At 44.8% G+C, this 18,287-nt stretch overlaps 2 protein-coding genes across 10 annotated transcripts in view; one reads left to right on the top strand and one right to left on the bottom strand.

The window, feature by feature from the left end:
* The window catches only part of map4k5 (mitogen-activated protein kinase kinase kinase kinase 5), a 47,493-nt gene extending 37,330 nt beyond the window's left edge, over positions 1-10,163 (bottom strand). For 3 of the 6 annotated variants that reach the window (XM_041265171.1, XM_041265173.1, XM_041265172.1), the window contains exons 1-3: positions 9,524-10,161; positions 8,437-8,718; positions 714-771 (exon numbers count right to left, since the gene is read on the bottom strand). In XM_041265171.1, coding sequence (XP_041121105.1) covers positions 714-771; positions 8,437-8,544 — 166 coding nt within the window. In that variant the 5' untranslated portion in view covers positions 8,545-8,718; positions 9,524-10,161. Of the gene's footprint in view, positions 1-713; positions 772-8,436; positions 8,719-9,523 lie in introns of all 6 variants that reach the window. The other 3 variants (XM_041265168.1, XM_041265170.1, XM_041265169.1) reach the window with 2 other exon arrangements.
* Positions 10,164-10,591: 428 nt separating this feature from the next.
* Positions 10,592-18,287, top strand: part of LOC121324158 (atlastin-1-like) — an 18,524-nt gene continuing 10,828 nt past the window's right edge. Inside the window, exons 1-4 of one of the 4 annotated variants that reach the window (XM_041265697.1) lie at positions 10,592-10,780; positions 14,595-14,848; positions 15,659-15,793; positions 16,127-16,231. In XM_041265697.1, the coding sequence (XP_041121631.1) occupies positions 10,747-10,780; positions 14,595-14,848; positions 15,659-15,793; positions 16,127-16,231 (528 nt within the window). In that variant the 5' untranslated portion in view covers positions 10,592-10,746. Of the gene's footprint in view, positions 10,781-14,591; positions 14,849-15,658; positions 15,794-16,126; positions 16,232-18,287 lie in introns of all 4 variants that reach the window. The other 3 variants (XM_041265696.1, XM_041265695.1, XM_041265693.1) reach the window with 3 other exon arrangements.

Here is an 18,287-nt window from a genome sequence, read left to right as displayed (position 1 = left end):
ATGACAAGTCGCTTTTGAAAAGACTGAATAAACCATTTTAATTTCAGTTTGATGATGATAAGTTATCAGGTTATAAAACAGTGCTGTATGCATTGTGAACGAATCGCTAGCAGTGCCAAGAAGGTGTTCTTTTAAGTGAAGTTCCTGTTCCTTTAGCAGGAGCATTTACAATGGGAAAAATCAGTTTAAGTGTTCTCTTAGGATGTGTTCCTCTACGTGGAGACTACTGTATAACTTCCACATTATAAAACCACATTAGTTTTGCTCACACAGTAGACTCAACTATCACTGCCCCTTCACAGACAATGCGCAGCAACATGAATTTTGCAATTTCTTCTTTGAAACTTTCCACAATCTAGACTAACAGAAATGAACTCCTCTGTGTCTAAGAAGTATGCATGAGTCTTAACAGCCGTGCAAGAGAGCCATGCTTGTCTGCTGGTGTGGGGTAGAGCTGGTATCTCATGTCACAGCAGGGGTCAGGGTCTGTAACAGCAATAATCTCTGCCTGCACACAAGAATGCTCCCTTGTATTCCATACCTGCTGCTCGTCTTTCTCAGTCTGAGCGTGCGTTCCAAAATGCAAGTCAGTGACTTAAAGTTCTGGAAAACATATTAAATAATAATAGCTGATACTAATAAATTAAACGTAAAATAACCCAGAGCCCCTGACCTGAAAGCACAGATCTGTGGTGGGTTTAGAAGCAGCTCACCTGGCTCCAGTTTGATCATCTTGACTGCTGCCAGCTCCCCAGTTTGGATATTTCTGGCCTGTAAAGATAAACGAGAGGAAAGAAACAAGAATGATCATTACAGATAACATTCCAGGATCCAGTTCCCAGTCAAACAGCAGGGGAGGGAGGCATCAAGGTCATGGAACACCAACTTAACATACTGTACCAACCCATCCACAGGAGCACGAGAGCAGCACCTTTACACCTCCTTAACATACTGTACCAACCCATCCACAGGAGCCCAAGAGCAGCACCTCTACACCTACTTAATAACATACTATAATAACACACATTCCTACACTTCACTGGTCAAAATTGCAGTCAGCAGCATTAAAACGAGCTTCTCAGTGGCAACAAATGACTTGTACTGAAGTCACTGTTCATCAATTCAGTTGGCTTCAAATGAAAGCAGTTGAACAGCCACAACCATGACTATGTCTCTAAAATGTCATTTTCAATTCATTTCGCAAGAACTGGAATTAAAAGAAATTGGAACTGAAAACCAGTAATTGACCAGCCTCTGCAACTTAGTGAGTTTTCACTACAGCACAACGTGTTGTCTTTGAAACATCCAAAGCATGCTAATACTGCAGTGCTAATATTGCTGGCATTAATAAGACACTGGCACTTCAACAGTCATGCTGCTCACAGCCCCTGCAGAGGGCTTCACACCTACAGTAATGAGTCACAGAGAAAATGGGTGTGGCCAAGATCACCTTGACAAGCTTAGAAAACAAAAAACCAAAAAGAACAAACACATAACAATTATAGGGAGACAAGAGAATCTGATATAAAACTGGAAAACAGTCAAGCAGGTCAAACTTGTTTTTTTTATTATTTTTTCCCCAGCCTGGTATTTCTCATCTGCAGCATGCAGCCTTTGATTGCACTGTCTGCACAACACGAGAGGCAGTGCCAAGCCAAAGAAAGGGACGGGTTTAGAAAGGGTTCCACCCGGGGTAGAACGAGACCCTCAAAGAATACCACTACGCAACCTCCAGAGAGATAGGGAACAATTACTTATGCAACGCTCAAGAAAAGATGGTTATTTTTAAATGATGCACTACAGACAGCAATCAAGGTGCTCACTTTTGCAGTTGTATAAAAATAATAATAAATAAAACACACACATTAATGGGGGAACATGCCACACTTACTTTACAGAGAAACAACATGATAGTTTAAGAATAGCAGGTTTAATGTGAGCCTTCACCTCATGAGCAAGCACTTGGATGCAGACTGCATGGAAGTGTAGAAGAGGGGATACTGTGGAAATTGCCACATGACAACCCAGGATGCTAGCAAGTGAAACTGGTGTTGACTTCATACAACAGTAAACGGGCACCAATTAAACACATCGATGTGGAGAACAAAGGTGGATCAAGCTCTTTCAGGATCTCATGCCACGTGCAAACTGCTCACAGGCAGGCACACAAACCATAAACCTGAAGGCTCTACTCAGAGTGCTGACTGCATCGTCTACTGAACAGGTGGAGAGACCAAAATGAGTCAACAATGGTTGGGACTATGAAACACATCCATGATCATATTTCTGCTTGCACTGCATGCTCGCTAGCTACAACATATATATATATATATATCTGTATGCAGTGTTCAGGTATGGAAGCTGTTTGTGTTTTTACAAGGATATTCTTGTTCTCTTAGCAGCTTTACAGTGCCTTGAATTACAGTGGAAAATGGCATGATGTTTTTTTTTTTATAACTGTAATAATGAGTTTACTGTAACTTGATAACAGATTTTATACTGATGCAATAAAACAAGCCTTTATATTACTACCTTAAAAACTGGATTCAAGACACAGCAATATTTTTGTGACGCTGAATATGTTTTAGGAAGCTGGTGTTGACGGACTCCAGACTCTTCTGTGTGTTCAATGCTACTGTATATAAGCTTGATAAACATTAGTGCAGAGCTCTGCTGCACCGAGGCTAGTACTGTCCCCTGTAAGGTGTGCAGCACTGTACCACAAATCAGGTCCTCAAAGACACAGCCCTCTTCCATGTGCACTATCTTAACACAGGAGACCCTTCCTTTGCAAACTACTGTACTGCAGAAATCAAACGCAGCTCCTCACAGAACTACCTGGAACACCTTGAAACTGGCAGACGGAGTCTCACTGCAAGCAGCACGATAAGATCTATGAAAATGTGTGCTTTATTTAACAGCCAGCACGTGTCAGGAGCCAAGGAATCCAGTCACTTGCTCCGTTTCCAAAAGAACCACAAGTGCAGTCAAGCATCAAAAGCAGGAAGAGGGCTAGGGCTATACTGACACATTTAATAAAGACATCATGCCAAAGTGGAAATATTTATGCTCAAATAATAACAACAAATAAATAGACAGGCAGGTTGTCCCTACATAAAGCCAGATTCTGATGCTCAATATGCCATACTACAAAATGTCCTTTGCAAGTTTCATGACAATGTAAGCGATTCTTTAGACTGGCTGTATGCACTGCCAGGGACAATAAGACACAGTGCTACAGTACAGCTCTGTTGTCTCAGTTAGAAGGACCCATGCCACTGGCAGACAAGCCCCAGGTCAAGGCCCCACTGCCAGCAGATAACCCTGATATAATCCACCTCCAGAGCTGCTTCTGTGGAACCAGAGTCGCTCTTTGAAAGACAGTCTATGGTGCAGAATCCCTTTGCAGAGCAATTTGATCCACTGCAGGTTTTACTTTGAATACGATTTTCATTAGCCACCATGTCAAGGTATCAAGCACTGTTGTACTGTAATGTAAACTTTAGATTAATAGTAAATTCTGGATTGGCTCAATTTCTCCAATAAAAAAAGCAATTAAACAAAAAATCCACTGGAATAGGGCCTGCAAGCTGAACCACCTCAATAACCAGAGACACAGACTGCAATCAAAACAGGACATGCATGTAACTTCTACATGCAGCATGCCTCACTGTCAAAATATTTCAGATGTCATCTAAAATGAGAAAGTGCACATACCAAGACCAAGAGCATGTACAGACAGAGAGGGTCTGGTTTCAGCAGAGCAAGGCCCTGAATTGCTGCTGCGGGAGAATACCACACATTGCAAACTGGGAGCAGCCTCCGTGCCAGGAGACGCAGCTTTCTACAGCAAAACAGGGCTGAAGAGAGCACCGTCTAGAGGGCTACTGCACTGTGGGCAAGAAACAGCATTGCTACCCTGGGCGCTACAAACCCAGCTTACCGTGTGTTACCATGGGTCACATTCTCCAAGCTCTCAAGAAACGCTTTACTCACTTGCAATTCAAAAATTGGTAGGGCTGGGCTATGAGCCTATTCAAATACTTGAACAAACACTCTTTGAAACGCATTCAGTGGAAAACCTGACCAAGTTCTTATTCATTAGATACCATAAAGAAATCCAATGTTAAAATAACATCTGAATGAACACACGCTCTATTGTACAGAAGCGTGTTTCTCTCCTTCATTTCAAATGTCAGTTGATGGGGTACCAGTTTATGTTCTTACTAAAACATGGTACAAATTATAATTTTGTTTCCCAGCCAATTCAAAATGAAAGAATATGCATTTCAATTTAAAAAAGATAATTTGTGTTCATCCCAGCACAACAATTAGTAAGGAACAATTTTCCACTACATGTCCGAGAACTTACTTCTGGTTTGGTAACTGTGCTGAGGGTGTTTCTCCTGTCTATAAAATACTGTGCTTGAGTAAAGCACTTTCACAATCTAGCCTTTGTGTTTATTGAAGTTGTGTTTTACCTGTATGGTTAAATTTCAGTCAGCTTACTGTTTACTGTCAATATCATGCTACTATTACAACAACAAACTGAAAAATTCTCCTTCGAAAGTCGAACTGCATTCACTTCTAAAATTCCTGCAGCACTGTGTTTGTTGTGGTTATATAACAGTTGAAGTAAATGAGTCGATTTATTTGGGTCTATCAGTCAATCAAAGGCTAATGCCATCTAGTGAAGAGAAATCCTTTAAGTGTGCATCTCAAAATGTTGTACCCTACACTCTCTTTCAACAGATATTAAACTTATTATTCCAGGTTGTAAATGTACAGAGATGAACCCCCAATGTCTATTCGCTGTCCTTTGACTGACCAACTGTGGCACTCCCTTGTCCCAGGATCCAGTTGAAGTACTTGCTCATGCCCTCCAGACTGACTTTTTAAATGGTATGACTCAGTTATTAATATGACTGATTTGAGGCAATCAGGTGATAACTCTGAAGCGATCTTCACCAAGACCTGGGGTCAATTACAGTTACACTTACAATGCTGTGTTGTTCAATTACTGTACAGTTACAACTATGCTGCAGTAATTATTATTCACATTAACATGCTTACTGTAAATAACCAAGCAATAATCACAGGTACAAACATACAAACAAACCTAGAACTTTCTTTACCAAATGGGATCACCGAAAGCAGCTGAAAACACAGAATAATGATCGAATGACAAACGGGGAAGTGAACTGTAAAAGATTGATTATATGGCAGAATTAGAATTACATGATATAGGTGTACCGAGGTTTAACTGCAATGACATTGTAACTGTAATGAATTATGAATTGCACAATTCCAACTGTGACTGACCCAGGTCTGTTTTCACCTCCCTGCCCTCAGAAGAAGCAGCTCTGTCCGAACACATAACAACCATGAACAGAGGGTTTGGAGTGTCTGCAGCCAGGACTGCCAGCACGGGAAGACCCGCCCCAAGGGAGACCCCACACTGCTGGGCATGTTTTACATCAGCTGACACAGCAAAAGACTGTGACCCTCAACACCACTGCTGAATGGATGAGTGCTAATAACTGCACGAGACTAACACCACTGTGTAACAAACGTGTCTTTGTAAAATCACAATGTTACCAGAGCACGAGGAAGCTCAGGTTTCATGTTTGTCGCTTTCAGACCAGATGTTCTAGGAAAAAAATTAATTAATTCCATAAAACTAGTGAACAAATACCAAAGGCTTGCTTTTCAATGGACACTGTAATTAACATTATTTGTTTCTTGTTCCAGGTTTTAGTTAATTCAAGAATTCAACTGGTGTCTGTCTGTTCAAACAATACCAAACGGTTCTGTCTAGGAACAGCCCCACAGGGTTAATTCACAGTAACAGCAATCTTCCCATGTCTAAATACCACTGCCACATGTATTGCTGACTAAAGGGGTTTCAACCCCAGAACGATCAAAGGACCCCGATATTTCTTTGTTCAATCTTTCTGAGACAGAGCCATGATAGTTCATTTAGACCTATATTACCTCACTGAACACCCTGTGCACGACAGCAAGATTCCAAGCCTGACACTGTCTGTTGACGTTAAGAGTTCAATCACTTGCTTGATCTCTTGTGAACCAGTCCTACCAGGAATCTTGAAGTTACAGTAAATTATGGAAATAGGTCATCTTGGGAAGCCTAGTGTGTACAGTGCAGTGCGTTCACAGTTCACAGGGTTTGCTGTGTTGGGTCACTTGGTAAGGATTGTTAAATGACATGCAAATCACACTGACAAGAGTCGTCTGCTTTATTTGTATTAACTAAACTCTCATCACAAGATTGTACTGCACAATGAGATCTCATGGATGGCTTTTACCAACAGAATAAAAAAGAATTCAAAAGTCATACAGTACACTGTTTACTTTCACTGGAATCAGTTCAGACTGGAGAAACAAAAGTGTCACCCATTCAACCGTTAATATCAGACCACTGAAACCAACATCCCTCCAAGATCTCTTCTGAACCTCCAAAAGACATCCAGCATCCAGGGGCCAGCTTCACAAAGCACCGCTGAGCAGGCTGCTAGCTAGCAAGCCGTCTTACTATTAACTGATTAAAAAAACTATATTTTAAAGTAGAAATCTGCTCTGCTAGTCTGGATTAAAGGATAAAGGTGTTTTTTTTTTATGGAAGTGAATTGGATTCAGAAGACTACTACCTGGAGCTGTTTTAGAATAAAAGTAATAATATACTCAGCTTGAACAGCTATGGGTAGGTATTACAAACACTATTACTGTGTTAGTCCACAGCGCTATAAAAGGAGGACAAGCCTTCAAGCACAAAGAAATGACTGAAACAAAGGCTTTGGATGACTTCATAAAAACTAAAGCGCCAAAACCTGCAGGACCGGGAGAGGAGGGTGTCATGCTGACCCATTAACTGAACCCCCCTGTGTGCTGGTTTGAGCAGCCACTCCTTCCTGAGACATTACAGTTCTGTGCATGCAGTCCTATCACACCTGCATACGGATGCTTTATTACTACTCTGCTTTTGTGGGTTAATGTTTACTAACAGTCATAGTTACAGTTTTCATCAGACATGTGACTGGCTCAACAAATCCCATAATAAACAGTGGCCATGGATCAAGTCTCCTGTAGTACTGAAATCCCACAGCCACTCAGAGAGATCCTGCTCACAATGCAACACCGTTCATATACAGACAGCAAAACAGGCAGGTGTATCAGAGAACATGGGTAGCACAAGAGCTCTCTGAGCTGAGGGATAGTGATACACTCTGAACAGGGAAGTTCACACAGTACAAGTATTACTCATGTAAACGCTGAGTGAATCCACTCCAACCACGGCACTACCTATACTTCTTTAAACCAGAATGCTGCACATCCTTCACTGGAACACAGTCCTTACTATTATTTCCTTCTTACAGTGAGCTTGTGTTGCAGTGGACCTTGTTTCAGCCATTCCAGGTTTTATTATGAGCTTGATTAGCCACACTGTATAGGTAACAAGCTCTGGTGCGTCTTACTAAACTCATAGTGAAAACAGGAACGGATCGAACCGCTATGCAACAGGAGTCATTTCCGTCCCTGCACATCCCCATGTCTGTCATCAAATGAGCCTGGCACAGAATAAAGATGCATGCAGTATGACAGCTCGTTTCTTGACAGGTATATGCATGTTGTGTGCAGGTCACATGCATGCAGTAGTCTGCAGTTACTTTCTGCTGGACTCTGCCTTCTCTGAACTGCATTGTGCCAGGCTGAGAATATCCAAGCATGCTGTTCAATCTTAGGGAGTGAGGCACACTGCTACTCCTCTCCTAGTGACACCCCCGTCACTGACAATGCATGGACTTTATTACATTCCCTTGACCTTCCTAATAACAATACAGTACACATTTTAGGAAAAGCCACCAGCATTCTCATAATATCATTAAGAGATCGCATTACAAATGTGTACTGCTGTATGTTGGACTGTACCGGTGCCAGTAATAATACTGCAATTATACTTTAAAACTTTACTCTGTACAAATGATTGCACACACTGCAACAGCAGTCTTATTTCCTTATAGATGTTTTTCTGGAATTGCTGTTGGTAGAGCGTGTTTGAAGCAATGTAAGCCTGATCTGACACACAGTTCACATGCCAATGGAAACACCGGCAGCAGTGCACTGTATACACATTCCTAACGCAGCTTCCCAAACCACAAGCCAACTGCAATTACAAAGTCATCCGATTCCCAAACCTGCAATCAAAACAACAGCATGTTCACCAAGTCGAACAACAATACCACCATTTATCGTTCCAGGAAATTCAAAACAGGCTTTCCCTGAAACGACCATGACTGTGATGCTTATTAAGTAACTCCAGTCCATCTCGATGAGTCGATAGTGCAACCAGGCTGTGTGTATCATTATATACAGCAAGGATTGGAAGCACGCAACCCGTTGAAATAAACACGCACACACCTTGTACACATCCCCGTAGGTGCCGCTCCCAACTCGTTGAATCAGCTCGAAATCTTGCTGTGGGTTTCTTCTCTGAATCTCCGCGCTGGGACGCGCAAGATCATCCATTGTTGCCTGTTTGGATGCCTTTCACATTTAAAAGTGGTGTCTATTGAAACCCGTTCAATAAAGCCCTCGTCCCTCTGTACAAACAGCCACTCCGTGTCAGGGGCTCCGTCCTTTCTTTTCTTTCTTCTAAAGCTGCAAAGCTATTTCCGAATATGGCTTCTGGGCCATTTCCTGCTGTAGAGAAGAAGAGAAGCGAGTGTGTATTATTATTAGAGCCGCTGGTGCTGCACAGTACGCTGTGTTGTGCACTCACACATTACTGACGAGAAACTCGCTGGAAACGACGATCACACACTGCAAAATACATCCTGCCCAGCACCGGACACACGCAAACAAGCGCCAGCGAAATGTGGTGAATGCTTTCACGTGGCTTCAATAACCATAATACAGATCACAGTCCTAGTAAGTTGCAGGTCCAGTAAATAACTCAATGGCGTGTTTTTTTTTGTTTTAAATAAATGGAACGCAATGCTCTTATTAACATCTTCACAATGCTTTGTTATTATGAGGTTAACCCTGTCAGTTCCAGTTTTGAAGTAATGTTTTTATGTGCGTATACTACGCTGCTGTAGTAAGCGAGAGGACTTTCTGCAAAGCTTGTCCCTTTTCCATTGTGTAAACAATCCGTGACGTGTGCAGGCAGACTGATTCCCTGTAGGATGCCAACACTGAAAAGCCTTCATCGACTTGGATCATTTCGTTGTTCACACGGTTTCTCTATTTATTTACTTTCAGTTTAGAGAAAGTTAAATGTTATCTTATATTACGAACTTGTTTCGTGCAGCGGAATCTGCTGCCTTAGTGCCAGGAAATATCGGACGTATCTGCCTATTATATAGTGCAGCGTTTCGTGCACGGCTGCTCTGGTCCTGTGCAGTCAGATCTCACCTACACTGCGCAGCAGCTCAGCCGCACGAAAAACAAAGCTGCACCGCAGAGCACGGTCTGTAACATTCAAACGCGAATCCACAAACCTTACCTTACAGCCTTTCTCCCAGTAGCATTTGAACTCTACAAACCATTAACCGTCGAGTTTAGCATGTCTTATGTGCTTTTAAAAAACAGCTTGCTCCTGCAACCCAAACTTCACAGAAAGAAATGTACTCCGCTAAATAGAGCAGCACCGAGCCGCTTCTGCTCCCAGAGGACTGGTCTGCCTCTGCCTCGGCGTTGAACTGCAATGTCACTTCCTCCTGTTGACAACACCAGTCCACACATTCACGCCATGGCCAAACTCGGGACCAAAAAAAAAAAAAAAAAAAAAAAAAAGCTTCAAAGAAATGCAGCCCCGGAATGAAATGAAGAAACTCGTGTTCTGTATAGCTTCAGTTTCCCTGGAATTAATTCATTAAAAAAATAAAAAATAAATAAAAAGCAGAGTATTAGTTTCCCTTTCACACATTCAAATACAATAAATATCAGTGTGGCTTTATGTCAAAATACATCTCGTTTTAAAAGACGGTTGGTCGCTCATTTGTTTGTTTGTCTGTTTTTTAGATTCCAGAATGCTCAGATTTAAAATCCAACCACCGTTCCAGGTCCACAAACGTCACCTCATTCTGTATAATCGTTAAAGCAGACGCCAGGAACGAAGGGGGCTAATAGCGCCCCCGACTGGTCGATACCTGTAAAGCAAGGCGTTACTCTATTCCTTAACAGGAGGTCGCCATGGCAAAACACAACAGAATTCTTGGTGGCAAAACAGTTAAACATTACAGTAGAAAGAAAACGTGATCAATAAAAAAAAATTCTGCCCGTTCAACTCCTAATCTTGTACGGCGTCAACACTTAAACAGCGCGTTAACGTGCTGTTTAAAATCAGATTTATGGTTTGGTGTTTTTAAAATGATTCTAAAGGCACGCATTGTGCACACATGCCTGCAATTGCGTGTTAAATAAGTATTTATACAGCTTTAAAGAACGAAAGAACTCTAACCGTCTGCGGTGAGCGTGGTAAACAGAACAAAACGGACGATGCCGAGGTTTTCCGAAGAGTTTCGCTCTTCAGTGCTGCCTCTGGCGGTTCCACAGTGGTATTGCACCTCGGTGCTGAGAGTGAGGCTCCGGCAAGCATCCTCCCAAAATCCGAGAGCATCTTCGAGCAGCGAGGCAGCGAGCAGGGAGCCTCCCTCATCTGCATGCACGCAGACTGCTCTGGTGCTCATCACAGACAACACAGGGAGGGACAGGACACGCGATACCATGGCCAGAAACCGCACAGAAAGAAATAGTTGGGGTAGGTCGCGTTTTATTATGTGTATACCTACACACATCAGCTAGAGTGTGGTGGTAATGCACTGAACACTTGGAAACGGAGAGCGAAATCTGACAGCACTGGAGGTATAGTGATATACTGGTGCCTGTGTGGTTCCGTCTCTCAACAGTGCAGCTGGTAGCTTCATTGAACATTAGTAATGGAGGGTACGGTTGGTGTTTCTGTACGAGTACAGTGCTATTTGTGCACATCGACTCAAGCGACATCACATCCCTGCGCGCACATATATGGCTTACAAACACAATGTCTTCCCTAACCTGCCCTTAGCCTGCCGCTGTGATGATGTTTATCGCCGCACAGCCCAGTTTGTCTAGGCCAGCGGCTGGTTTCTGTATGATCAGGCTGTATTTGGATAGACAGGCAGATGGTTAGGAGGATGCACACATTGCCTTAGTGATTATACAATGAAACACTTCAGTGTATACAGCCAGCAAATGAGGGGATTAAAGAGAGCCTGCCTCTCTCTCTCTCCCTCTCTCGCTCACTGCACCAGTTTGTTGTCATACTGTAGGATTGCAATCTGCAATTAAAATAGATATCACCCACCCACATTCTGAGGAGGTGAGGTCCAGGTATATATATATATATATATATATATATATATCTATATATATATATATATATATATATATATATATATATATATTATAATACTGATTTAATAATGAATACACATTCCAGTGCTGGGCAGATTTATATATAGGTCAGTTTGTCTGTTATTTAAAATCTGTTGGTAGATTGATGTGTTGCCATATATAAATATATATGAGAAACAATCACAATTCTAGAACAGTCAAACAGCTTTAATATTTTGTGAGAGAGTGAAGACAGCTTCCTGGCATAGGAACTGAGTGGTTTATTGAAAGTGTTGTATAAAACCGTGTGTGTGCGTGCGTGGGTGCATGTCATTGTGTGTGCGTGCATGTCAGTGTGTGTATAGGCCACACTGCCCCTGTCATTACTTACTGGTTGACAAGGCAGCACATGAATTATAAACAGACAGGGAGGAGGACGAGAAAATCAAACATTAAAACACATTTCCAGGAAGAGATTCTCCACGGAGGCCTTCAGTTAGTCTGAAATCAAGAGGCTGCTCGACGGCATGCTAAAGCCTATAATGATGTCCATTCAGAGTCTGGTCCACACTGCTACATGCATTCCAGGATGTTTAACCCTAAAGCTGGGGAGAGGAGAGAGGACAGGGGGGTGGACTAACTCGCCCAGTGGCTGCTTCAGATTCCACTTCATTGCAGCCCACAACACAACCTCTACTGCCTGACTGCCCTGCAGCAACTGACTGGTTCTGGTCAGGGCTCATAGTTCTGGTTTTCAACTGGTCATGCTGGTTGGAGAGCAGCTTGTGCTGGTTCAAGGAGAACATTTCAAAACCACTTCAATTTGACTGTAGCTGCACAAGTGAATTGCCGGTTGTTTCCAGTGTGTATTTTCTGAAAGCCTGTGATGTTGGTGTTTGAAATCCCAGCTGAGTATCGTGTAATGCATTCCTTTGTGTTGAAATTGCTGCTCCCCAGCTCACCAGGCTGGCGCTACAGTCTCGCTGTCTCCTTTAATTCGTTTCAGATCGTGACACTGATAAATGCAGCTGGTTCATTACTGTGATCATTTCAACAGCTCAGTCGCTGGTCTGGTAACAGAAGCAGGGAGGGCAACCCCTGGCCCCAGGGGCCGTTCCACCCCAAGGATGGGCTTATTGTGGGCAAGCAAGGCTTTGCTGTGTCACCTACGATCTTCGGTGCGCAGAATCAACCCCGAGGAGTCTTTTCAGAAGCAGTTTTTGCTGGAGTGTTTAATAAGCATGGGGAAACAATGATCTAACCAGGAGAATGTGTAGTTCTTTTACAGCAGGGGTGTCCAGTCACGGTCCTGGAGGGCCGTCCCACTCCAGGTTTAATTGGTAAAAAGCTATAATTAACTACATCAGGGTCCGGATGGAGGTTTAATTGGTTCAAAGACCAGGAGTGGAAGGGCCAGCTTGAGCCAGCCCTGTCTTGCAGAAGGTTCCTGAAAGTATCTTTATCATCTGTTCTTGGGACTTTTTCAAAACCACAAGTTGACTTTCTCTAGCAGCTTGGCTCAGTTCTTTGGCTCTGTACTCCACATGCGAGACATTTCTTGAATTTTTGTCGTGTTTTCTTATACCGTAGCCTTCCTACGTACCATTGCTTGAAAAGCACAGGCTTTGAGAGATCTCTGTATGGAGTCTCCAGACTCGTTCCCTAAAGGATATAGAACGTCTTGTTAAAGATGTAGAGCACCAAAAAAAGGTTTAACCTTATCAGGCTGGTTTCCCAATTCTTCAACTCATGAGTCTTGTTATTATGACTTAAACAAAGTTTGAAATTCATGCGTAACTTTAAAAACACACAGAATTATATCAGCTGTTACAGGGCAAGAGCACAACAGACCTGGCTTCTGTCCAGGGCACACATCACGTGACCACCTCAGTTTCACATACTAGGGGATTTTCTCATTGTTGGTCAGTCAGTTTAAAAGCTGTATGTGGGCGCTGTCTGACCCTGGCATTCTTCATTAACTTGCCCCATCAGGTTGCAGCAATAATGACTTCTGAAGACGTGGATCACCTGACTAGTTCGCTCAGTTGCTGCAGGGCAGTCAGGCAGTAGAGGTTGTGTTGTGGGCTGCAATGAAGTGGAATCTGAAGCAGCCACTGGGCAAGTTAGTCCACCCCCCCTGTCCTCTCTCCTCTCCCCAGCTTTAGGGTTAAACATCCTGGAACGCATGTAGCAGTGTGGACCAGACTCTGAATGGACATCATTACAGGCTTTAGCATGCCGTCGAGCAGCCTCTTGATTTCAGACTAACTGAAGGCCTCCGTGGAGAATCTCTTCCTGGAAATGTGTTTTAATGTTTGATTTTCTCGTCCTCCTCCCTGTCTGTTTATAATTCATGTGCTGCCTTGTCAGTGGTCCTGACTTGCAGCTCTTTCAGTCTCAACCATGAACTGGCCGTGTTTGTGAAGCGTTGACTCATGAAAGAGTCCTGTTTATAAACCAAACCAGTGAGACACTAGATATACAAATCCAGTGCTGAGTGACTCATAAAGCACAGCGTCTCCAGCCAGGTCAAGTCACCGAGGCTGTTTCAACAGTCTGTTCAATTCAGATAGGAAACCGAGCACTGAGGCCAAACTGCAGGACTGGCATCACAAGGGCTAACACATTCTAAAATACATTAAAATACTTTTTCTTCTTCTTGTACTACCACTACTAATAATAATAGTAACTCTTGATTTGTTTATTGTAATGCTGGAACAAATATTTATCTGAACAGACTGCTTGAAATGACTGTGTTTCTATTCGTTCATTAAATAATTTATAAATGACTCTCAAACAGATGTCAAGCAAAGAAAACAATCAATAAATGAAATCGTAAATAAATTGCACAATTCCGGTTCATTTTACTCCAGGATGGTTTCTTTAAACTAATATTATGCAAATTTTCATTTTTTTTTTTTTTTTTTTTTTAATTTTCCAGCTAATTTAGACTTAAAGAATGTTTGAATATTCTCTTGCATTTTTCGGCCCCTGTCCTGGGGCTTTTCAGAAGGATTCATCCATAACTGAGAAACCCTCATCAGCGCTCATGTTAGAACAGTAATCAATTCAATGACAAACGTTGAGACTACAAGTCTTTCTCAGTGTCTTCAATCAGTAGTTTGTCTTTGAATTGATGTGGTGTCCTCAGTAACCGGGTGGCTGTGGTGTGTCTCTGTCTGTATGTTCCCCTCCAGCAGGCAGCTTCACAGAGAAGGGCGGGGCCTATGACTGGAGCTCGGAGGAGGAGGAGCCTGTGGCGAGGGCGGAGCCGGTGCAGGTGCTGGTGGTCAAGGATGACCACTCCTTCGAGCTGGACGAGGCGGCGCTGAACCGCATCCTGCTGTCCGAGGCCGTGCGGGACCGGGAGGTGGTGGCCATCTCTGTGGCCGGAGCGTTTCGCAAGGGCAAGTCCTTCCTCATGGACTTCATGCTGCGTTACATGTACAACCTGGTAAGAGCCGCCTGGTCTGACCTGAGACTGCCTGAGCCCGAGACTGCCTGAACCCGAGACTGCCTGAACCCGGGACTGCCTGAACCCCAGACTGCTCCAAACGCCTTCTCCGATTTGTCTGCCAAAGGGCTCATTTGTTATCGCCGCACCCTGCCCGTGACGTCATGGTTTAACGTGATATATCTTCTGTGTAGAAACACTACATCAGACTTCTGTGTTTCACATGCATGTCTTTGACAATGGTTAAACATTTAGGAAAAATTCTTAATGTATGGGGTCCCCGAGTGGCTTCCCTGGTAAAAGCCCGGCCGTGTGCTGTGCAGGGTGAGTCATACAGCCAGAGGGAGTGCAGGTTCCCGTCCTGGCTGTGCAAAGTCGCTGGTCTTCACTGGAGATTCCGTGTTCGGGAGGCAAAACCAGCAAGGACTGTTTTTCTCCTCCTCCCAGACCCTACTGGCCAGGCACCCAGTGAGCTCGGTGGACACCTGCAGGGCTGGCCTTTGACCTCCAGAGGCCGGTAGCTCGCTGACCTCCACTCTTGAGTTCCTGGGTGTAGAAGAGGAAGCTGGCTTGGTCATGGGATTGGAGGACTCCCACTGAACCTTCACTTCTCCTGAGCTGTGTGGGGAAAAAATGACTGGATATTCTAAATTGGGGTTAAAAACCTTTTTTAAATTTTTTTGGGGAAGTCTTTTGCCCGAGTTCTGTTTGCTGTATGTGTACCACTTCCACAGGCGCGCATGTTGCATGTTTGTGTGTGGGTGTGGATGCTCTGCTGGCAGGGGGTCCCTGATTCTGCTCTGTGTCCAGGGCTCTGAAGAGTGGCTGGGCTTGCCTGATGAGCCCCTCACTGGCTTCTCGTGGAGAGGGGGGTCCGAACGAGAGACCACCGGCATCCAGATCTGGAACGAGGTCTTCCTGGTGGACAAGCCCGACGGCAGGAAGGTGAGAGTGGGGGTGCTGCGGACCCTGGTACTGGGGGGCAGGGACTGTCCCAAGTAGGTACAGGGCAATGGACCCCACCTGACATAACTGATGAAGGAAAAGCTTTATGTAATAAAAGCATCACCACAGTACAGGGTTACTACGAGGATAACAATGCAGTCATGCTGAGGACAGCTAAATGACTAATTAATAATAATAGTATAATAATAATAATAATAATAATAATAAGAAGAAGAAGAAGAAGAAGAAGAAGAAGAAGAAGAAGAAGAAGAAGAAGAATCTGTGGAACCTCGAGGCTCATTATGAAGTTGTGTCCTTCTGTCTCTCCTCCAGGTGGCGGTGTTGCTGATGGACACGCAGGGCACCTTCGACAGCCAGTCGACGCTGCGAGACTCGGCCACTGTGTTCGCTCTCAGCACCATGATCAGTTCCATGCAGGTACAGAGCCCAGCTCAGCCTTCAGCACCCTCCACACACACACACAAACCCCTCCAGCACCCTCCACACACACACACACACACACACACACACACACACACACAAACACATACACACACACCACAAACACACACACAAAAACACACACACACATACACACACACAAACCCCTCCAGCACCCTCCACACACACACACACACACAAACCCCTCCAGCACCCTCCACACACACACACACACACAGAACCCCTCCACACACCCCCCCACACACACACACACACACAAAACCCCTCCAGCACCCTCCACACACACACACACACACAAACCCCTCCAGCACCCTCCACACACACATACACACACACACACACCCCCACACACAGACACCCTCCAGCCACACATAGTGTGTGGCAGTGTGTCAAGGTCGAGGGGTGCACAAACACATACCCCCAAGGCACCACCAATCGGAAAACACCGAGGTGTGTATCCATGTGGACAGTTCCGACAGGCAGAGGAAGTTGTTGTGGATTCCAGTGTTTGAATGTAGGGGATAAGTGTCATTGACTGCGGACCACACCTCGGTTACTGGGGAGGCAGGGACATGTACCCAATAGGGTGGTAAAGGCAATGGACCCCACCCCTGACATAACTGGAAGCAGTAGACATGTTGGGTTTAGTAATAAACAAGACCAAAACCAAACAATCACCACAACCCCTCCAGCACACCCTCCACACACACATACACACACAACACCCCCCTCCAGCACCCTCCACACACACATACACACACAAACCACACACGTGGGTAGGTGTGTCGTGAAGTGTTGTTTGGTGTGGTCAGTGACACTAGGAAACCCTGTCTCCATCCCCGGGTGGTGTTGGGGATGTATGTGGGAGGTGTGTGGTCCACACGGCACTGTGTTTGGGGCGGTCGTGGGACCCTCCACAGCACCCTACACACACCACACACACAAATCCCCTCCAGCACCTCTCGACCACACAAACATACACACACAAACCCTCTCCAGGGGAGGTCTACACACCCATGGTGGTGTGGGATGTGTTTCCAGAGGTGTGGGACCACACACACCACACACACAAACAAACCCTCTCTCACACCCTCCACACACACACACACACAAACCCCTCCAGCACGCTCCACACACACACACACACACACACACACACACACACACACACCACACACACACACAAACCCCTCCAGCGCAGCCATCCTGGAGGTCCGTGTGTATGTGTCACGGACACACAACTGCAACACAACACACCCCTGCATGCACCCACAATACACACACCCACCTCGGACTCCACGTGGTGCAACATGTGTTTGGGGAGCTATCCAGATAACCCTACCAAAGGGTGCCCAATACCGATTGTACAAAACACACTCTACCACCTCCACACACAATACACACACAAACCCTGTGTGGTGTTACAGCCAAACACACCACCACTCCCAAAAGGACACACAAGACACAACATACACATTCCCTCCAAGCACCAATAGCTCAAAATCACCTACACGACACACATACACACAAAACCCCTCCCATTCACCCTCACCACACACCATGACATACACACACAAAACCCGTCCAGCACCCCTCCACACCACAACATACAACACAAACCCCCTCCATCACCCTCCACACACAACATACACACACAAACCCCTCCATCACCCCGTCCACACACACACACACACAGACACAAACCCTTCCAAGCCACCCTGTGACAATGAATAGACACACAAACCCCTCCAGCGAGGTCCACACACCCATTAGTGTCACACGTGTTGTGGGAGGTGTGGGACAACAACACAACCACAATAACCCATTCCTTGGCACCGCACACCACACACAAAGTGTGGTACCAGTGCGCCTTCTGGGACCACACCACCACCCAGTGGTTTGAAGGTAGTGGGGGTGTCCGTGTGGTACCCCGTGCCCTTGCCCTCCACCACACACACTACACCCCTCCAATGGGGACCCTCACACACACGCCCACACACACACACACACACACACACACATCACCCACCAC

Source organism: Polyodon spathula, chromosome 12 (assembly GCF_017654505.1).
Source record: "Polyodon spathula isolate WHYD16114869_AA chromosome 12, ASM1765450v1, whole genome shotgun sequence".
NCBI lineage: Eukaryota > Metazoa > Chordata > Actinopteri > Acipenseriformes > Polyodontidae > Polyodon > Polyodon spathula.
Note: the sequence above shows the minus strand (reverse complement) of the source record. Positions and strands in the feature narration are given on the sequence as shown.